The sequence below is a fragment of the Sceloporus occidentalis genome, unplaced genomic scaffold, assembly GCF_023333645.1.
Source record: "Sceloporus occidentalis isolate IW3139 unplaced genomic scaffold, rSceOcc1.0.p SCAF_55, whole genome shotgun sequence".
NCBI classification, from domain to species: domain Eukaryota; kingdom Metazoa; phylum Chordata; class Lepidosauria; order Squamata; family Phrynosomatidae; genus Sceloporus; species Sceloporus occidentalis.
In genome coordinates this window covers 5,015,221-5,038,961 of record NW_028317035.1, presented here as the reverse complement: position 1 = coordinate 5,038,961, position 23,741 = coordinate 5,015,221, and the positions used below count along the sequence as shown (strand labels likewise).

Sequence of the window (23,741 nt, the reverse complement as noted above, 5' to 3'; positions counted from 1 at the left end):
AGAGCAGTTAGACATTTTAATAATTTATAGCAGGTGAAATTAAAAATATAGGTAATTTATTTCGAAAATCTGAATAGATTTAGAAGAGCTACCATTCAGTATTTGTACCTTAAAAGCATTTGAGCAAGTGGTAAATGTAAGGTGAAGTTGTGCATTGTTGTGTACTTTAAGCAAGTCTGTAAATAAAAAAAATATATTCTCTATATAGTAAATCATGCTTTAAGGTCACGTCACAAATAAACAACTATACCTTCAAACAGAATTGCCAACTACATAGGCCTCTGCCCCTCATCGTTGCTCTTAGCAACCATTTACAACAGTCTGGCGACGTCACTCGGAGGGATTTTCCTGGGTCAGCCCACTTGTAAACCGGTTCCCGGCCAATATACCAATCCATGCAGGTGGAATGGTTCGACGTCACATCCAATCAACATGCAGCCGGCTAAGGCTTCCAACCTGCGGTCCATAAGATGCCACCATTGCGAACGGCTGCCGAATCAGCGTGCTGGGCGTGGCCAGAGAGCAGTAGCTTCACACCCACGTGGCCTGTGTGCTGTGCTGTGCTGTGCTGCGTTGCGCCGCTATGTGTGTTAGGCACGGAGCTCCACCCACTGGGCCGGCCCAGCCGACTCCACTGTGAACGGGGTTAGAGCCGCAAGAAGCATCCTCTGTATAGGTTACACGTATCCCCGGGAAATACGCGACGAAATTACGAATATATAATGGGAGTCCTAATTCAACTCCTACAGAAGCATGTGTGTAGACATATATGCAGACATTACGTACAACTGTATTATTTACACTTGACGTATATTTGTGTGTATATATATATATATATATTATTTATAAACACAAAAATATTATGAAACACCTTTGATATTATATATATATATTTATACATGCTCCTATGCATATCTCTCTTTCTACAGTTTTTAAATGTGTCCATATTAGCTCACCACTATATTACCTATACGTTTCTATGGTTACAGTCAATCTATATTGTTAGACATCATGTAAGAAATATCTATGCAAAAAAGAAAATCATCAAAAAATCACCAGCATATCTTGCAGTTTTTATGTATATAGCATTTTATAATTAATATTATTATATTTTCGTTACTTCAATAATATCCATATACATCCATGTACATTTAATATTGTTATTCATATTTAAATAATTACATTGTGCATATGTTTGTTTCTATGGAGATCCATCTAAATGTGTGTAATGTGTGTAACATATACATATATATGTGTATATATATATATATGTATTTATGTATGTGTGTATATGTATATATAATAATGTGTATATATATATTTAATATAGTGCGTGTATGTATTCACATGCATATATATATATATTTCCCAGTGATCACACTCCTTAGCCTTGTATAAATCCTAGTCAGTCTCTCATGAAAGTGCTGAAGGAGGAGGAGACAGGAGAGGAGGAGCAAAGGCTGCATCTTATTTATTTATTTCTCTCTGTCTCGCTCCCTCTCTTTAAATGCTTAAGGTGAAGAGTGCAGAGCTAGCCGATCCCAACACATGGTTCAGCCCAGCTCCGTCCCAGGAGAAGAAAGACACAGAGAGCAACGAAGCAAGAGAGAGACTCCCTGAGAGAAGAAGAGAGGAACATCTTGTTACTCATCCCTACCAAGCAGGTGTGAACCCCCTTTCATACAACCATCTTACCACTCTCCTACTGAGGGATCCCCAGCAGATACATTCTCTTGCCTTTCGATCGCACCTTTAGCTTCAGGGGATGGATGAACCCAATTATACCCCAAATGGCTACCATAATCACGACTATGAGGTTGTTAGCTGCTTACTTTGAAGACACAGCATCTCCCCACGTGTGGCTCCCTGTTGTAGTAGGGTGGCACGCGTAAGGACCTGGAGAAGGGGGTTCCACATTCTCCTATGACCAGGACATCAAAAACCCAATATTACAAAGGTACAAACTGGAACCACCCAGCATCAAGAATCCCCAAGAGAAGCGATGAATTTATTTCTTTTTTAAAGACCGGCATGAAAACTAAAGAAGGAGTGGTACTTTTTACACCCTAAATAGCCCACACCCTGCTAATTTGGGGTCAGACAGATGAATCGCCGTTGAATTTTAATAGAATTTTCTTTTTCACCCCTCTATATTTAACATCTGTTGCTGCTAAACACTGAGAAGAGACACCTTTTTGGACAGATTTCAAACACACCTCCCTTGCTTTTAAATTCACAGAATTCTCATTGTATATTATATCTGGAATTTACATTTTTGGCAAATTTCCTCTGAGACTTTTAGGAAGCTCATCAAATCCTTCAATGCTGAGCAGCAGCATCGTATTGCAAATTACAGTTTACTGACAATATTTTATATTGATTTATTGAACAGATATTTATCAATCTGGTGCCTGCATATGAAGACTATTATTTTAATGAAAATCCATTTGCAATATTTATTACATTCAATCAGACATTTAGATTTTTTGTTTCAAATTGTAATTGATATTTGAGGTTTTTTTTCCCCAATATATGGATGAATTTGGCTGCAATTAGTTTTGCAATTTAAAGAGAAATTAAATTATTAGACATTTGGAAAAAGTATGGTGTGTTGATACAAATTGTATCTTTCCAAATAATTACTCTTTGATGAATTAGTAAAAGGTGTCTATTCAACTATTAAATATATTGTGGAAATATTCCATACCCCTTGCCCAACAAATATTTTTTTATTAATATAAAGCGGATTTTCAAAACCATTACATAGAAGAATATTTGCAGTTTCCGCCAGAGAGTTCATTTTATTTGACTGCACTTTTTATTCTTAGGCTATTCCATTTTTATCTATATTTTGATCCAAATGAGGATTTAATGTTTTGACCCTTTTTAAATCTTGAATGAAAAGAGAAGGCTGTTTTTGGGACCCATAGTAATGGAGAAGTTGGAAGCTGAGTCGGATGTGGAGCCACAGGGTCGCCCCCGTTCCTGCACCTGGCCTCCTCTCCCTGACCCTTCCTCGGATATGCCTTTGCCACCTCATGGTCTGGACCCCAGTCAGATGAGGAAAGCAAAAAGTTCACGCAGGAATGCCTGGGGTAACTTATCTTATGCTGACCTCATAACCAAGGCCATAGAGAGTTCTCCGGAGAGGCGCCTTACCCTGTCCCAAATTTATGACTGGATGGTCCGATTTGTCCCGTATTTCAAAGATAAGGGTGACAGCAACAGCTCTGCAGGTTGGAAGGTGAGGACTCTGTTTGTAATCCATAAAGCCATTCCATAATTTCCATTGTTATTAGGACACTTACTGGAGGAAGGTTGTTCATACTTACAACATAACAGATAATGTGCTGGGGAGGAAGTTTAATGCAGAGTTGGAAGTGCTTCATCTACAGTGCAGTGCAGTACAGTGCATACCATTGTTCATAAGTTTACTTGCCATTTTATATTGATACCTGTCGATATATTCCTAGCGGTCTCGTACAGCAAAATCAAGCTGGCTCCTACGTTCTACATTTGTCCTTCCCTGACTGAGTTCTTTACATTTAAATTAATTTGTATGCGTAATGCATATATACAAATGTTTGTTGCCAAAGCAAGGGTCAATACAGTATTGAATACGCTCTAACTTTGAAAAAAAGCCATGTGGAAGATAATGGTCACCCCCATTACTTGACACAAGATTTTGTGTAATACACAAGTGACTACCTTTGTGACATTTTCTTACACCATCGCTAGATTTAAACTGAATAAGTGCTCAATTGTGGTGTTTGGTGAGACCCAGCTGTATATGGACCACATTCTCCATTTCTGTGAATAAGTACATTGTGTATACCCAAATCCCACATCCATTAATGATACTGTTACAAGCCTACCGAAAAGGGTCTGACACTATTTGCAAAGTTCAGCTAAATGTATATAGCCAAATGTATATTATTGGTTATATAGCTGCATTTCATTTTATGTAGCTATTGGGAAGCTCGTGCTACACCCTTTAGCATAACCTTCTCTGTTCCCCATATATTAAGTAAATATATATTGTTACAGTACCATACAGCATTTTAAATAAAACAGATTAGACAGCAGCATTTACATTTATACATGCAATGCATGTACAAATTAAATAATGTGTGTATGTCAAGCTTGTGTTCATTGTCCTTCTCCATGATCTAAGGAATATGTTTCATGAGAAAGAAGCAATGTAACCTTCCACAAGTTGCATCTGTTTTATAAAACAATTCCCCGTTAAATAATTCAAACAATTATTTTGGGGCCTTGATATATGGCTGTCTACAGTCAAATTTATTGAGCAGTGAGCTTTAAGTTTAGCAGCATTTTTCTCTAGGGAGTCAACGGTATCTTGCATTGGCTTTTCAGCAATTCTACTAAATAGTGCGAGTTTAAAACATCCCACTCTTTTGCTCTTCTCCCACACCCTTTCTTTATTTCTGTCTGTCACCCTTCCCTTCTGTCTTACTCTTTATTTCCTCTCCCCCTTCACTCACTCTTTACGCTGCATTACCTAGTGAAGTGTCTCAGCTGTTAAGCGATGCAGCTTTATAGTGGTGAAGAGAAGGGGGAGAGACTTGTAACCCATAGGAGTCTGTGATTCTGCAACACACAGAGAAAGACTGAATGCAGCTATATGTAGGGGGCATGTCTGTTGTACCTTTCATTCAATGCAGGGTGACATCAAATGAAAGTGGGCCATGAATATTATCCCTTCTCATTCAGTACAGCAGAGGAACAGATGGAGTAAAACCATGGGAATGGATCTTGTTGTTTGTAGGTGTCGCTGTAAAAGGGAGTGAAAGGAGCCCAAATTTGTCTCTGTTATGGAGGGTGACAGAGATACTGGCATAAAAGATTAATACGCATGGATTCTGACCGCAAATCTCAGGGTTACACCTATGGGGAATACAAGCTGTACCTCCTTGTGCAGAGTGACAGAGTATGACACCTGGATTCTAGTAGAGAGGTGAACAGAGCATGACCTTTAAATATAGATTAGGGCTACAGGAGGACAGGGTTATAGGTGTTGTCTGCCTGTCAAGGGTCATAGAGATTTGTATACAGTCGGGTTTTGTATTGGATGGTGGCCAAGATGCAGAGGCGACATGCCTGAGGATGAGATGTATGTATTTAGTCTTTCTCTCACCTTAAAGCTGACATGGGGTACAGTTTAGAAGGAAGTGGGTGCATGGTGATTGCCCTTCAAAGAGATTCACATAGGAAAGAGCTATAACCATTGTCTGTCCCTCTTACTGCAAAGCGGTAATGTAACCTCACTGAAGATTGGCACAAGACGGAAATATTATTGGAGCATAGTCTGGGACCTTTCCACCATGCCAGGCGACAGAGTGCACGCGAGTCTATCACTGCTAAGCAGATCAACCTTCCTGGGATTTAATGCTGGATAATATTCTTTAACCAGCTTATTTCAGACAGATTCCAGTATAGAGAATTAGCGTCAACCATTCCTTAAGTGGCAGCGTCAACCATTCCTTAATTGTGTATAGAAATACCCCTAACACAGAAGGGTCTTCCATTATTAATAATTAGATATACTGAGTATTTATATCTGTGCAGTGTTTAAATGATAGGCACAATAAGCCTTATTAGCATTATCATATAGTTTCATTGTCAGGGTTCAAGTCTAGTAACTCATAACAATTTTACAGTGTTTTGCTGTACACTCATTGCTATATATATTTTCATTTCCAAAGCATGACCATTATAAAAGGTAGTATTCATTCTTCGTACTCAGACATTATATACAATACCGGTCCTCTATTATCAGTTTGCGTATTTGTCATCCTTTTACAGAACAGCACTCATTATCACGGGTCACAGGAGGACAGTATGAGGTTAGTTTTGGGTTTATGTAGGGACAACTCTGTCTTTTATTATGCCTTCCACGCAGCTTTCAACTTTTAACCCATTATGGAACATAGTGTCTCTGAATAACTTTGTGGCAAGAGAAACAAATTGCACATACCATATGTCAGAGTAACTTTGTAGGGTGCAGAAACAACTATGCGGTGTAACGTCATGTGTTACATTGTCACTGGAGAAAAGACAAAAACTCAGTGTTTTGCGAAAGGTCCCACATGTTTCTTCCCCGTAGGGGATAGTCCTTTTTTGTCAACTAAAAGTTGTAAGAAAGGTTCCAATTCTATGGTTTTCTTCTTAACCCCAAGGGAGAAAGCACTGTTCTGCAGGGAGGGACAGGCACTAGAAACGAAACACTGGGTGACATCCTAACTGTTGTACATGTTTCTGTGTCTCTCCCAGGAATTAAAAAAAATCCTTATTAAATCCATCCTCCCCATTATAATATAGATGTTAGATTGTATGGCAGAGGAGAGATAGTTTTTCTCATAACTATAACTAATTTCTCCATTTTGCATGATTACACAAATATTCCCAAAGAATTCCATAAAGAAGAATGCATAAGCCAATCAGTGGCAGGTTAGCGCTGAATGGGAAGCACTTGCACGTAAGGGGAGATGTGTTCTGGCGAACACATCTCCTGCAAACAAAATATCTGGGGGAGGGGCAAATGCATAATAACCAATTGCAGCCCCTCCACAGTATAGTATATACAAACCTGTGCACACCATTGGCCTCTCCTATATGTAGAATACAGTGAGAAACAGGCTGGTTTCCTATGTCAGTTATTTTCCCTGTATGTCATTATGTATCTCGGAAGCACAGGGCCAATCTTTCATCTCTCACATGTTGTTATTTCTCCGAGAGAAAACATGGCCCGTTATGGAACTCACACATTGTAGTCCCCCTTTAATTTTTACTAAATGAATGTCTGCCTCCCCCACCCCCTACCCTCCACATTCGTCGTGTGCGGCATGATACAATAATTGGTGTCAGGGCCTGGCAGAGAGGTGACGTGCCATTCAGAGGAGGCCAGCTGAGTAATTGAAGGAAAATGAGGCACCTGTGGTGAAATCCCAAAATTCTTTGTGTCTCTGCTAAAATGGAATATTCACAGGGAAGAGAGATTTGTGGTAGGACGTGAAGATATATGGTAGAGAGGAGAAAAAATGTTGCATTCATACTTTGCCTGGCTAAAATATTAAGTCCAGAATGATATAAATCTGCACGTTCTGGCATCCTGCATTTGTCTTAAACAGTAAGAACAGCCAAAACTCAACTTTCTGCATAACCGTGGGCAAGTTGCCTGACATTACTAATTCATAAAATACCCGATGGTCAAAAAATGTGTGCAACAAAATATTTTGTCCAAGATTATATACATGAATACAGGTAAACTAAACCTTGTCTTAGTCATACTTGTATCGTTAGTCTTTAGGAAGCTTGCAGTATGGTGTGCAAGGGAGATGGCAGTGTGCAATGGAGATGGTGTAAGTGCACTGTGTGCAAGCCAGGCGGTGAGCTTGCCAGTACGCAACATGTGCTGCTTTAAGTGGGTGCTCTCAATAGTTGGAAAGGCGTCTGTGGTGGACTATTTCCAAATCCAGACAATCCTGCCAAATCCAAGATAAATGGAATGTACATTACTTGAAAAATGATCTACAAACACAAATAAGTAAATACAGAACACTAATGAAAAGGATACCAGTACATAACAATAAATAACAGTATGCTTAAGTCTCAAAAGTATATAAAAAAATTTTCATGTAGGAGCGCATGCAATATTCTGTCCCCAGAAACTTGTCCTCCAGTTGACTGTAGGTCTTAAGGTTGTTCTACAATTGCTAGCCTGTTATAACCTTAGCACACCAGCCCATAGAAGCTTAGAGCCTTTTCTATTTAGCAGTTACAACTTTTATTGATCTGAAAAGCACCCTCCCATCCCATAGTCCAATTACATTGCAATTTTTTTTTACCTGTAATTCAGTGTATATATTAATATAAATATTGGTTATGTGACAGTAATCGCTTGCTTAGTATAAATATTAATGTATGTCATTTAGCTCTGCACAAACATATATATATATATATTCACAGCACTCCTGCTTTAAATGTCCAGTACACATGATCAAAATATCCACCAATAATTTGAAGCACTCACCAGTAATAAAAAAATATTAAATTCATTTTTTATGTGAATTTTTTTATGTATTATTCATTTACTTTGAATTACTGGTGTATGATATATATCTATATACACTATACGGACAAAAGCATTGGGACACATGACACAGACTTTGATGACATTGGATTCTAAATACATAGACATTAATATGTAGCTGTTCACCCCTTTGCAGCTTCCACTCTTGGAAGGCTGTCCACACGATTTTGAAGCGTTTGTGTGGGATGTTTTGCCCATTCATCCAGTAGAGCATTTGTGAAGTCAGGCACTGATGTAGGACGAGGTCTGGCTTGCAATCTCCGTTACAGTTCATCCCAAAGGTGTTTAATGAGGTTGAGGCATGGACTCCACTAGACCTCTGAAAAGTGTGCTGTGGTATCTGGCACCAAGACCTAAGCAGCAGGTACTTTAAGACTTGTAAGTTGCGAGGTGGGGCCTCCATGGATGCATCCTGGCCATCCACATGATGTAAAAGTAAAAAAAAAAACAAAATCGTCAGACCAGGCCACCTTCTTCAATTGCTCCGTGGTCCAGTTCTTATGCTCACGTGCCCATTGTAGGGGCTTTCAGCAGTGGACAGTGGTCAGCATGGGCACCCTGACTGGTCTGCACCCCATATACAACAAACTGCAATGCACTGTGTGTTCTGACACCTTTATATCAGAACCAGCATTAACTTTTTCAGCAATTTGAGATCCAGTAGCTACTCTGTTGGATTTGACCACATGGGCCAGCTCTTGCCTATTTCTATCCTTTATTCCCTTAAGTTCTCTCATTTCTGTGCAGTAGTCCCAGGGCTTGTTTTTAGGTTCTGGAATCAAATTATTCAGATCCAGCTTTGCTGGTTTCACCTGTTAGACAGGCGTGTCATACTATTGCTATCTGTCAAATATGCAACACTGAACAGGGTCAGGGCAGCCACCTATTGTAGTTCTGGGCCCAGGCCAATCCAAAATAACTCTTGTGAAGACAGATTTCTACGTCTGTCCGCTACACATGACATACATCAGTTGTATTCAAACCTTGGACCTACTAAATTTGGACATGTATAGTTTTATACCAAAGGTGCTACATATTGAAAGTTCATGAGCGCTGAACTATGGAACTAATTTTAGGATTCTAATTAGGCACTTGTCTGTTGCTTGTTTTTGAGATGGGATCAAAATGCTAGAAGGTAGATTATGAAATGACCTTACAGGAAAGGGTAGTATGGCTCTAACTAATGTATACATAAATCAGTGAGAACTCTTAATAAACCTCCTCAACTTAAATATACATAAAAAAATTGGCTCATCTTGCAGGAGATGCTCACTTAGGTAAGCCCTTCATAATGCATAATAAAGTTGGTCAGTTGAAACTGTAACTCTCACATTAGTTACCTCTAAGTTTGCTTTGTGTCTGATTTCTGCATCCATTATCAGTCAATATGCAGAAATCATTTCTGCATTGGAAACAATGCCACTTTCCCACACTCATACCCCAAATTGATGATCTACATGCTTGCTAGAAAGGGAGAGTTTCAAATCTGTTATTATATGATTTCTACAAAAGGTTACCTGCAGTGTTAACTTGGGTGCCTTATTTAAGAAAACCTTCTTTGTATTAAAAGGGAATTCCAGTGTTGAAATATGTGAATTTATTGTTGAATGAAACATGAGATTGTATAGTGTGACAATTATCCTAAAAGAAGCATAGGAGAATAGGGAAGGGACGTGGTCCATTACCTGCTGATGCTCTGCAGCTGGGCAGCATTGATGCAGTGGTACATGTAAGATGCAGATTTGTGTAACTTATTTATTGCATTGAAGAAGAATATGGGATACTTAAGGACTAGAGCTATCTATACCATTGTTAAGATAATAATGCATGAAATCCCCCATACATGCCCACTGGGACCTGGTGTCCCTGCAGAGTGTGGCAGCGTGGATGCCTGGCTCCCTCGGGAAAGGCATGCTGTAACATTGCATCATTAGGAGAGGTGGGTTGTGTCCAAGGAAACAGGTCTCTGGGTAGCAGCACCTACAGTTAACTCTGCAAGTCCTGCCGCCTGACCTTTTTAACCCTTTTACTGACATACACATAATGGCAATAAGCTATGATATCTTTAACCAAAGAATGTCCGAGTATATTTTTAGAAAAAAAAAGTGTGTATATTTACATGATGTTGAATCATAATAGAATCCTTGCAGATAGAAAAGATACGTAGGTATTAATATGATATCTGTATAGTACGTGATTTATTTTAAAACACAAAAGAATGGCATATAGCACAGGGAGCAGGTAAAACTATAAGAGAAAGTAAAGAGTGGAGAAGAGGTCACAAAGACAGTGAAAGTGTTCTGCCATAATTGGTCCCTTAGTGTGGATGCTGTAATACACAGGCAGAGTTGCACACTGTATTACCTCTAGTATCTCCTCTCGCCTGCCCCCACCCTGCAATTGTACTCACTCCAGTTTGCTCTCTCCAATCTTAATTCCTGCTGTTTCTCCAGCCAGACATCCCAACCCCCTTCTCAATCTCTCACCCAATCTCATGTACTCAGTTTCTCATTTCTTTCCCCAGTTTCTGCCATATTCTGTCTTGGCTTTTTACCTTTCTTTTCCTAACAAGTTTTTTTACTATCATTCTAACCAATCTCCTGCTCTCATTCTCTCCTACTTTTAGTCCTGGTTTGACCCCCTACTTCCTCTAATGTTCTGGAACTACAGGGATTTCATCATAACCCCCCCCCCCTACACCAGGAAGTCAAGTTCTGTCCTCAAATGAACCTCATGTAAAACCCACTCCCACTTATATTCAAACAAGTAACACTTGCAGCTACGGATACTATACAACTTTCCGACGAACTCTGCTTGACACAAAGGACGTATAAACCACTGACATATGGAATAGGGTATACACAAGGGAAATGTTATATATTATATATAATGTTATATAAAGAGAGTGTATGTATAGCATACACTATAAAGAAGAGGGTGCATTGAGCTTATAGGAAGACATTTGGAGAGATATGAGGAGTTACAGGGAAGAGATATATGTAGAAGTTTTCTCTTTCTCTCTGTCTGCTTTGTATTGATCCCTCTCTCCAAGTGTCTTCAGAAACTCGAGGTCACATGAGGAGAGCTGACGCTCCCCGCACATATTTCTCATGCTGCCTACATCATTTTTATTACAGCACCATAAAAGGAGTGAGCGTTTTAGACCTGGGACAGTATAGCTGAACATAATACGCAATATAGTACTGTTGAGTATCAATTTACAGATTTACAGTATCAATTTACAGATTTACAGTCAACACAGCTTAATGAAATAATGCTGGTATCTACACAATACAGCCTGAACAGGGCCATCTTTAAGCCTGAAGCACCACCGTTTTTACTCCATGTTCTTGGAATAAATATGTGAGATACTTTGCGGAAAGTATGCAGCTGAGGAATCTTTATTTTTTAAACATTACAGAAAAATTCTTCTTATCTTACGTACAGTCAAGGGGTATAACAAACTGATACATTAGGTAAACACGGCCCTGCTCGCAAGCTTACAATCTAGAGGGGTGTAGAAAGACACAAGGTTGAAATAGGGAGAGATAGTGCCATAGATGAATATGGGTGTTGTATTAGTGGCATGGAAGATAAGGAGGTTCTAGCAAAAAATATTGTTTTGTGGGTTTTGAGGCCTCACTTGAATACTGAGAGGGAGAGTAAAAGTTGGGGGTTAGAGTTCCAAAGTGAGTTTCAAAGTGAGTGGTGCTAAGGGAGGAGGAGAGCTTTAGTCCATGAGAAGAACATAATGATCAATTAAGAAAGTATTTTGTTATGAGGGCAGAAATGTACGGGGGAGCAGTACCATGGAGGGCTTTCTATGTTAGTATGAGGATTTTAAATGTATTTTGTAAGCTTGTGAGCAGTATTTTTGGATAGCTTGCATAGGAGAGGGTTGTGAGAGAGGAATACCAACCAGAAGGGTGCTGCAATAGTCGTGGCAGTGGATATAAAGGAGGTAACTAGGATTTTTGTGGCTTCATTTGTAATTCATTTGAAATGTTTTTTAGATAAAAGCAGCAGACATATAACACTTTTGTTTTTTGCAATGTACACCAGGATACGGAATATCCCCTCAGTATAAGATTGGAGAGAAAGACAGAGTCTATGGTTGTTAATAATGACATTTAACTCTTGTTACTGTATACTGATACTGGGTATACATACAGATATAATGGAAAGCACTACAAAAGGACAAAAGGTGTGATAGTTCCAAAGCTGAAGATTCTAACCTGCAGCTTATGGCGCACCATATTTACAGCATGACTATCTTACATATTTCTCACATAATACCCATGTTTAATAAGTTACATGTTAATAAATTAGATTTTAAAAACAGAGGTAGAAGACCTGTCCCTCAGCTAGACAGTCCTACTAACTAAGAATGTGTTCAGGGACATTGCCCCCCCCTGGCATGATGCACGATGTGACCATATTTGACTGTACACCAAAGAAACTTAATTTTGTAACACAGATCCTTCCCGACTGCTAGAGGTGGCATACTAAATAGCCCTTACTTTAGCTTCAAGTAGTGTTTACTCATATTTCTGGCCCACAGATACCATGATCGTCAAAATGATCTATCTCAGGCAGGGGTCACCTTGGCATCTGAATTTGCCTTTCCTGGTCTGTAATTTACCAGTCACAACAGACCACTGCGCCTCAGATTCTCATTAAAATGTGTTATTATTATCCCTTAGATACCCCTCATCAATATGCAGAACTACAGTGTTGGTATGCATACAGAAATTACACTTCCATGTATCCACTAGCAAGTAGCAAGTGACAGTATACAAATTCTGATGAGGGATAAAGAGCCTCTGCCATTCTAGCTACTGCAGTTCTCATCATACTACTTTACTGGGCAAGCTAAACCTTACAAGAATTGAATTCAGAAGCAGTTTTCATTATAGAAGATGATCCTGATTGAGTCCTCATCTTCAACATTATGGAAGTATATTTAAAGTGAGTGGTGCTAAGGGAGGAGGAGAGCTTTAGTCCATGAGAAGAACATAATGATCAATTAAGAAAGTATTTTGTTATGAGGGCAGAAATGTACGGGGGAGCAGTACCATGGAGGGCTTTCTATGTTAGTATGAGGATTTTAAATGTATTTTGTAAGCTTGTGAGCACTATTTCTGATGAGGGATAAAGAGCCTCTGCCATTCTAGCTACTGAAGTTCTCATCATACTACTTTACTGGGCAAGCTAAACCTTACAAGAATTGAATTCAGAAGCAGTTTTCATTATAGAAGATGATCCTGATTGAGTCCTCATCTTCAACATTATGGAAGTATATTTAATTTTTAAGTGTATATTAAGTGTCTATCAACATTGCTAGCATATGAATAGATAAAAACAAATATTCCCCAAAACTGGTGCATTCATGATGCATTCTGGTTTGTTGCCTTCACTACAGAGAACATAATGAAACCATACCAGTGGACACATTTGTCGTTTTTATTTTTATTACTATTATTTTTTTTATATACCGCCAACAATTTATGCAGCGCCTCTCAGAATACATATATTCAATGGGTATGACAGGACTAGAATTGAAAGAATAAGACAAACCGATACATTAGGTGGAGAGGCTCTTGAGGGAATGGGGTGAGGACAAACGTAAGGAGCAGATAATGGTGAGAGGTAGTGTGGGGGTTGTTTCAGTGACAGGGAAGTTCTAGCAACTAAGATAGTTCCATAATGGCTTAATTTGTTTTAACATATTTTTCAAGCTATACATTTGTTAATCCGGTGTATAGCACTAGTATAGATTTAATTTTATGCTTGAAACATGCCACCATGACAGGTTCAGTGCAAAGCGAATCCCTCACACTTGTGGTTCTCTATAAGCATTTCTGAATGGATGGTGTATCAGCAGCAAACTCATCCACTGAATGAATCGTAATTATGGCAAAACACAATTTCAACTGAAAATATACATATATATCAAAATAGTATAGGTTGTTTATTTTTGTTACCAACCATTATGCAGCACACGTTTAATATCAGTGTTTAGATAGTTAATATCATTACACAGTGCAGCACATAGTTACAAAGAGTGGAATGTTTAATAGATTATTGTAGATATTCAACATTATCTTGTTACCTAAAAGGCCCATGTTCTCTTTACAAGATAAGGTAATGCGCGGTATACAGTAAGTATATGTCCTGGTCTCAATTTCTCTGTCCCTACAAACACCCTGTCAGGTTTCCATGCCAACCCTCCCGTCGCCGGGCGTCATGGTAACCGTCTGGGGCTCCCGTAACCAGGACGACGCGTGTGCTCCCCCCCCACACATGCACACACTTACAGAGGGAATTCCCTGCTCCCGCTTTTACTTAAAGGAGCTGTGCTTTATACCATTGTATAGCCGTGGGAGCCTTGCACAAGTAATCTGCAGAGATTTCTGTCCTTTGTTTGTATGATTGCGCTCTCTTTTCCATGCCCCTAATTATCTGCTTTAAGTTATTCTATGGTGGTGCCTCTCCTCCCCCCAGTAGTGTGTTTATTTATTTATTAAGAGCTAGGAGCCAATTTCTCTTTGCCCACATTTTTTTCTGTCTAATTTTGTCAGTGCTGCCTCTGCCTCCTTTATGATCGTTTTAACTCCTTCTGTGTATCTCCTTATTCTCCAAATTCCACTCTTTTCCTTTCTACTACCCCCTTTTTTTTGCTCATATATTTCCTTCGCTGCAAGTGTCGTGTGGCTGAGCGCCCCAGCAGTGCCCACACGCTGTTGCGAAAGATCTACTACTGCCAGAGAGGACATAATCTGTTACTCCTGGATATAGGGGTACTCTGCTTTAGTTTCGGGGCTAACAGTCTCAGTGTTTAGCACTTACCTGACACTGGCATTTCTGCTTAATGCCACACTTAACATCACAATGTATCATGTTTGCATCATTATAATGAGTTAACACTTACAGAGATATAATGGTTTACCGGTATATCTCAGATCCACAGTACAGCTGGGTAGAGAAAGGGCAGCCTCTGATGGCAGCATGCAGTCTCTGTTACTCTTATTACCAAAAATGGTATTCAGTCAGCTGCATTTATTATTAATGCGTAGATTACGTTTACAACTATATCTCCCAATTTATAATGTTAACAAGCATATCACCTCCATATCACTGCACAGCTCAGCCGGACAATTGCAGTTGTATATATGTTCTACATTATAAAATAGATTAGTTGTCTTAATGATATTGTTGTGAGAATCGTGAAGTATATTCTGTACTGCACTCCATGTTATATCACTGTACAGTATTGAATGCTAACTTTTCATATATTGAAAACCACATACTGGGCAACAGTATCAGCATATAGTATATATATATATATATATACATCATTATACACTGCAGCCTGTTGTATATAGTGCAGCTTAGCGTCACTGTACAGTGCATGATGCTCGTTAAAAGTATGTAGATTGTATTACTGAAGGCAGCACATTCAATATTCAGTATCATAGGGAAAGCATGTTCATTCATGGTGTGTAGGTACATCACACCATGGTGTGTAGGTATATCATACATAGAAGTGAGACTGCATAATTGTAGTTTGTCAATGTATAGTTTCATCATTAACGTCATCTTCCGTATCATGGTACAATACACATTGCTCTCCATTATCTCATTTAAGGGTGTCCTTAATATGGCGAGGTGTTCCATACCCTAATAAGTGAAACGTGCAACTACAAAAATGTTAATAGTGCATTTTTATCATTTCACAAAATGCAAAGGGAGTGAACAGGAGAAAAATCTAAATCAATTCAATATTTTGGTGTGACCACCCTTTGCCTTCAAAACAGCATTTATTCTTCTAGGTACACTTGCACAAAGTCAGTGATTTTGTAGATATACAGTTAGGTGTATGATAAAAAAAAATCATACCAAACAGGTGCTAATGATCGTCAATTTAATATGAAGGGTCGAAGCAAGGCTGTGTAGGAGGAACATCCAAACTTACTAACAAGGTGAGGCAGACAGGGGTTTCCAGATGTTGTATCCAAGCTCTTTTGAAGAATGCATACAACAAAATTCATAAAGAACTATCTTCAGCATAAAGAACAAGGAGTCCTGAAAGTGATGGTATGGCCCCCAAAGAGCCCTACTCTCAACATCATTGAGTCTGGCTTGGATTGAAAGAAAATGGTGGTCACACCAAATATTCTGTTCTATCATTTTGCATTTTGTTAAAAGATAAAAATAAGCTATTAACATGTCTATTTTGAAAGCATTCTTACTTTACAGCATTTTTCACCCTAACCCTAAAATGTTTATTAAAATATCCCTACGGTGGGGAGAAGTTCATGTAAATGGCAATTAGAAAAACAGAGGTAAAAATGTAGGTCTCCATTGTAGCATTGGGCTTTCTATGAGGGGATATAAATTGTTCCCTTTAATCTCCCTTTGATTCTCTAATGCTCTAACCAGTTTTACTTGGTATTTCAACTATTTTTAAGTCAGGTGACTAAATATTGATTACATTTGGCAAAACTTAGTAAAATGATAGCTGATCAGACCACAGCATGTAATGAGTCTTTGCTTTGCGCTAAAATGGAGACATGTATTTTTTAAATTTTTCTAATAACCATTTAGATGCACTTCTCCCCACTGCATGCTTCTTAGGGAAACTTTAATAAAAGTCAAGTTTTAATTATTTTGGGAGGTTTTTGTTGTTTTTTTGAGTTTCATGTAATAACTTTATTTATAATTTATTTCATTGGATTCTGTTCCTTCCTCCTTAGAATAAATATTTGTGTCTAGTCCTATTGTACAAGACACTTGTATCCAATCAAGATGTAAGAGTGGTAGGAAATATTTTTTTTCTATTTTTCAAAACTAGTTTTGTAGGAATTGGGTGGCTGTTTAGTAGAGACCTTGGGGGACTGGCCAGGCAGGAGGCGTGCATGGAACGCCTACTTCATTGCAAGCTACAGCATGCCCTCCTTAGGCCATCTTCTACATCCCCCAGGGACCCTGGCACACCATGATAGTTATCAGGCAGTGTTTAATTATCATGCAACTTTTTAAAAGGCTGCCTCCCCATCTGTCATACAAGGTAGTGTTTAAGATTGAGAATATAATTGTGTTGCTGAACACACATCAGATACAGGCCTGGACTGGCCATCTGGCAAACCAGGTATATGCCTGGTGGGCAGGTGCCTCATGGCGTCGCTCATTTACCCTTACCAATGCTTGTGCAGTAGGTACCTTCTTTCAGTATGCTGCCGCCAGGTGGATACATGTGGCTGCACTCTGAAAGAATATAAGAATGTAGCCTGTGACCTGCCGGCCTTTAAGTGACAGGGCTGTTTTAAGTCCCCAGTTTGGCCCTGATCACACATATGTGTAAGATCTAGATGTATAAAACCCTGTATCGCTCTAAAATGCAATGTCTCTCTTCAATCCATTTGTAATAATATCCTGGTTTTCCCCCTTTTATTTTTGCCCTTTGCTATATTTATTTCTACAATCTACAGCCTTCAGGCATTGAAAATGGCGTGCTTACTGTGCGTGCATAGATATCATGGGGTGATGTGACATCCAGTGAACTGTACAGACCTAACACGCAACAGTGTGCTGAAGGAGCACGGAACAGAGAGCAGTCACAGTGCACAAAAGTCTTAAAGGGCTCATCACTGCTTGCACAGGACTACTACTCTATTTTACTAAGTAAAATCCCAAAAAATGTATACAGCTACTCACCATCAATAAACAAAAAATGTATTATTAGCCATGAACAATTAAACAGCACCCACAGTGTAAATACTATTTATTTTTATCTACCATGATTTAACTATTCACTGCAACACATATTTAAGCTTATTTTGACCATTTCACATTATGTTGCTCTGGGGTTGTGAAAAAAAGAGCAATTCAGATACAAAGTGGTAAAACTGAAGCAATCAGTGTATGAACCACTAGAATGCCCTTGTTAATTTCTCCACTTTTAGCACTTTGTACAAGAATTGTTATTTATATATGTGTGTATGTGTACCACAAGCCTATCCTGCATAGTGTAAAAATATATTTTTCCCGTTGGATTCTGCAAGCAAATTCTGTTCTTATTTTAGCCTGTGCGTCCTGCCCACTCAGTCCACCTGTCTGTTATAATGTACAATTGTACATGTGCAATGGTAAATACTGTTTAAGATGCTATACAGTATACAATAACTACCTGTAGATAAACTAATAATCCTGACCTGGCTAGTATATATTATACACAGTGAAATGTATTCACTAAATAAGAAATTATGGGAGAGCTGAACATTGTATTATGAAAAGCCAACTCCAGGGCGCTTTTGGTGCAAGAGGGCCTAAGCTTGTAGCCCTGCCTAAGGCATATTTACATTAGTGAGAATTCTCCCTATAATAACTATCCATTATACAGTGCTAGTTCAGCAGGAGAAGAAAAAGCTCGTTTGGGTTGGTACGTCAGAAAGTACATTAATATCTGGGAGTTGGAATGTTAAGTTCCTTTGGACTCTTGCCTTAGTGGATACTTGCTTGCTCGCTGGCACATACGGCTCTAACAATAAAGAATACGTATTAAACTTTTTCTCCCTTACGGATGTATAGGTACCTTGTTAAAATAGATACAATGAGACCTTTTAAGATGTACCTGTACATCCTGACTTTTTTGCAGCAGCAGCCTAGACTCTCCACTGTCTGTAGAAGCCAGCAACAACACTCATGGCGTGTGCCGGTACACTGCTACAATATAAATGCTCGATCGGGTTGATATTGTAGGAATTGCCAGGAGGGTCTGTCGGCAGTGCAGGGCTATGGAATGTGATCAGCAGAGAGATCAAAATGAAAATATAAAACAATATGAAATCTATATGGGGACAACGCTGACATACATAAGACATAAGAGAGTTCCCCAAAGGGATCCTTATTCATATTGCACTAGTTACACTAATAAGAATAATAAAAAAAATTTAATTCCCCTCCCCAACCCCCTTAATGTAGTATTTAAAAAAAAACACCCAATATAGGGTAATATGTAACGGGTGGATGTGGCCATCTGGAACATAAACAAATACGTATGTGGGATATTATGTTGCCAAACATAAATTGGGTTATAGTTCAGCAGTGATACCTAGTATGTAGAAGACATCTTAATCAAACTTTTTAGTATATGTTTTTTATATATTAGCAATTATTACATGTTATATCCATGATCTTAAATTAAGGCCCTACTTGTCCGGAACAAAATGATGTATAATTTGTGGGGTACATCAAATTTGGAAAAGATAAAACATGGTTTAAAAAACAGATGGTAAAAAATGCATTATTGTATGAAAAAACCTAGTCTTGAAAAAAGTATTTTGTAAGTTTGCATATGCTTTCTTCAAAGTCAAATAAAATACCAGCTAGAGACTCTGCAGTGTACCGTCCCCTCCGCTGTTCAAGTTTGATGCCTGTTTAGCTGTTAGGAGCAGCCAGTCTGTCAGGAAAGCACTCCTATTGAAATCACAGTGCCAAATGTATAGAGTATTCTGCTGAATTTCTCAATTCACTTGGGTGTAAAAAAACAATAATGAAATAAGATGACTCTAATAAAGTACATATGATGCCTGTAATGAATCAGTTCTTGTTGTTCTCGGGGTACAGATAGGTCTTACTGGCATGTTCTGATCCAGACAGCGATACCAACATCAGATAAAAAGCCTGTAGATACCTATTTCTGTGTTTTGTATTCTTACTTTCAATGATACGTTTAACGGCTCTTCTGTGAAATTGAACACTATTTTTTTATATGATGGTTATAACATTTCAAAGATTATTGTAGCTTTTTCTTTTACTTTGATGCAAACATGTATTACATGTTACAATATTGAGGTTTAAATCTTGCATTTATTTGTCATAGCTTTAATAAGCTATCATCATCTCATAACTATTTTTATTTTCTTTCCAGAACTCAATCAGGCATAACCTTTCCCTACACACGCGTTTTATCCGAGTCCAAAATGAAGGAACAGGGAAGAGTTCCTGGTGGATGCTGAACCCGGAAGGAGGAAAGACGGGGAAGACTCCACGGAGGAGAGCAGCTTCTATGGACAGTTCTAGTGGGAAGTTCCTTCGAATTAAAGGCAAGACTGGTAAAAAGAAACAGCCGCAAATGCAGTCTGCTCCTGAACGCACAGGTGAGGGAAGTCCCTCTTCCCAACATGCCAAGTGGTCTGAAAGCCCATCTTCCCATACCAGTGATGACTTTGAGGTATGGGCTGAGTTCCATAGTAGGGCTAACCCTGCAACAGGAGCCATAACTGGAAGACTCTCACCTATCATGGCTAATAATGAGCCAGATGACTTGGAGGATGATGAGGTTACACCATCATCACCTCTTATGTATCCAAGTCCATCCAGCGCCTTGTCACCTAGTGCCCGCTGCTCAGTAGAAATTCCGCGTCTTGCAGAGCTTACTGGTAGTATCGGTATGGGTGAAGGCCTCTCAGACAACTTACTTGATGAACTGCAGGATGGGTATAGTGTGTCATCAGCAACAACCCTTCGCCAGCGCAGTCCTGGCTTTTCTTTCTCTTCAAAATGTCCAACTCTGAGCTCCACATCTGGTGCATATTGTGGCTCTATATACAGCCAACCAGCTATGGGTATGATGAGGAGATTGCCCATGCAGACAATCCAGGAGAACAAGCAAGCTGCATTCTCGCAAAGCAGCACCTACAGGAATTCCTCTCTCCAGGATATCCTCAGTGCTATGTCCTATGGTCATAAAGACAGCCTGGGACATGGCGACCCTGGGTTATCGACTGTTGTGGGACTACAGCGTAGCCACAGACAGAACACTAGCATGTTAGGGAGCTGTGACTCTGGTACTGTGCCCTACTCTGGTAACTTAATGAAAAGCCACAATTTGTATCACCCATCCAATTTCAACCACCACTGCTCTGTTAATAACAGTGCCTTAGTTAATTCAAATGGATTGGTGAACTCCTCTGAATCCTGTGGCTTGGCATCTGCCCCCCATCCTGCCTATTACAACAGCCAAGGAGGACATGGCAACCTTCTAGAAGGACCCTATCAAAGCATGTACCACCACCACCCCCAAATGTACAACCAGGACAGATTCCCCACAGACTTAGACTTAGACATGTTCAGTGGGACCTTGGAGTGTGATGTGGAGTCCATCATTCTCAACGACTTCATGGACAACGATGAGATGGACTTCAATTTTGATTCAGCACTGCCACCTCAGGGCGGATTTAACATGGCTGCTAGCGCACAGCAAGCAAATCACAGCTGGGTACAGGGATAAATGAGGACCAAGGACTGTCTTAACGAGCGCTGAATTAAAGGTTATCTCCCAAGACACTAAGTCAGGTTCAGCTTATATGACTAGCTGATGGGCTGCTGTATAAATCTAGGGTTGGTGAAATGTTGTGTTTAACACTTAGAGCTTGTGAAGGTAAAAATAAGTAATAGTGGCCAACTACATGGACTGTCTCATATGTTGAAAGGGAAAACTGATATGTCTGTAGATTGAAAGGATTAAATAAAGCTCCTTGTGTGAAACCACCATTTCATCCAGCCAGACAAAAGGGTTAGAAGATCAAATGGAAATTGTTGAGACCTTTCTTAGAGTGGTAAGAGGTACTCCATGAAATGTATGTAGTACACCTGTAGAACACACAGAAAATCAAACCTCCCTTCTGTTAGATTAGGGACAACATTATCTGGATTATTTGACGTTGGAAAAAACATGTGCATGTAAAACCCTGCATACATACAATAATAGTCATATTCTTTAGTATCATATCCTTGGGTTGCCTACTTACTCCTTGGAGAGGTCTCAATGATTATCTAGAAAACCCAAAAAGAACGCATTGACCTAACAAAGTGCTTCTAATCCCTATGTTCAAGTACTTCTAACAGGCCAGAATGAGTCTTAAATCGTAAGTGTTCCAGTGTATTCTAGATTAATAAACCTTGTTTGGGCAAGGACTCTTAAATGTCTGGCCTGAGAGAAATACTGTTGTAAGTAATGCATCCTAAAGACCTTTTCCTTACTATAAAGTAACTCTGCTGATTGTTGCCTTTTTAAATGCCATGAACCTGTACAATTGAGAGAACCCCCCCACCCTACCTTCCAACCTTCCAATTCACTTAAACTGATCTTACTGACATTGGTGTAAACAAGGTTCATCTAGTAAAGCCATTTTTATTAGAATACTTAAATTAAGTGGCAGACATAAGTTATATGTCACACGAGAAGTGCATTTATTACAATCGGAGTATTCCTTTCCCAAAATGATAGGACATAATTGAACATAGTGATTGGATAACTTTAGGAATAAGCTGAAAAAATGGTTTTAGAAATTTTAGAATTAACTTTTAACTCTATAATCAACCCATTATACATCATCACTGGTGGACATAACGCTAAGGAGGTTACTATGTTCACATTCACTAAAATATAGCTACGTTTATGAATTATTTATTTACCAAAATACATGTTTTAAACAAAACAATTGATGTTAAGAAACTACATTGTTCTTAAGAGCACAAATATCTTGTAAGAGATCTCCAACATTTAAATGACATTCTAGCATTTTTTTCAGATTTAACTTTACATGTAGTATAATGGTGCTGAGTATCTCAATACAGCTGCAAAGTACACAGTATAATTATGAATTTGATTTTGGACCTTCCTTCAACTCTTTAAATCCTCTTATCCAACCCTTTGTCAGAACAAAATATGTTTTGGTTTTTTTCAGTTTAAAAGAAAACTCACGCATTAATAACCATTTGAAAACATCATTGTAATTTCTTCATAGTAAGACTTTTCAAAGCACTAAATGTTTAACTTTTCTTTTGGTAATTTCCAACCATGAACTAAGCCAGCTGGAGTAGCCATGTACTCTGTACTGCAGCTGTGATACTTCTATTACTGTGTATGAGCAAAGATGGGAATACCTAATATAGAATTTATTGAAATACAGAGCAGACAATCTTATGTCCCAAATCTCATTATTTTGTCTGTTATGACCCCATGTGTGTGTGGGAATATTTGGGAAGGGGATAGAGAGATACAATCTAGTATAATCCCTTTTATGTTAACTAGTACAGTTTAAATACTGGGATTGTGTGGGGTACTTTAAAAGTGTCTTTGTGTTTACATATGTTAAGTTTTTTATTTCTTAAACAGAATTTAATATATACAGAATTGTGTACATACAGAAAATATATTTGGAATTATTTTTATTTTATTTGTATCCTGTTGTTGTTTTTCTACTCATTCAGAACATTTTATTCTGTGTTATAAAGGGACTGTTATTTCTTTTTTATGGCCTCCATAAAAGTGTGGCGATTGCACAACTAAAACAGTAGTGGTGATGGGCAATGATTCAGAGTGCCCTGCAGTACTATGTTGGCTATGAAAGTGGTAAATGCAAACGGATGATAATGGCAGATTAAAAAAAAATAATAATTTTAGATTTTGAAAGTAAAAAAGGGAAGGTCAGTCCTGAAGATGGTAGCTATTTGGGAAGAGGAGGAGCTACAAGGCTAACTCCCAAAGTGCCTTACTGCACCTGGACATGCCATGTAGTATCTTGACGTTTTAGCAATGCCTTCTGCAATTGAACATTCC

The 23,741-nt window shown here is 38.7% G+C and overlaps 1 protein-coding gene across 1 annotated transcript; it reads left to right on the top strand.

Annotated features, from left to right (window-relative positions):
- The first annotated feature begins 2,932 nt into the window (after positions 1-2,932).
- On the top strand, positions 2,933-21,407 carry LOC149287967 (forkhead box protein O6-like). The gene is made up of 2 exons (XM_089492321.1): positions 2,933-3,244; positions 20,046-21,407. Exons 1-2 carry the CDS (start codon positions 2,933-2,935, stop codon positions 21,405-21,407), a joined length of 1,674 nt encoding a protein of 557 aa, XP_089348447.1.
- Positions 21,408-23,741: the final 2,334 nt, after the last annotated feature.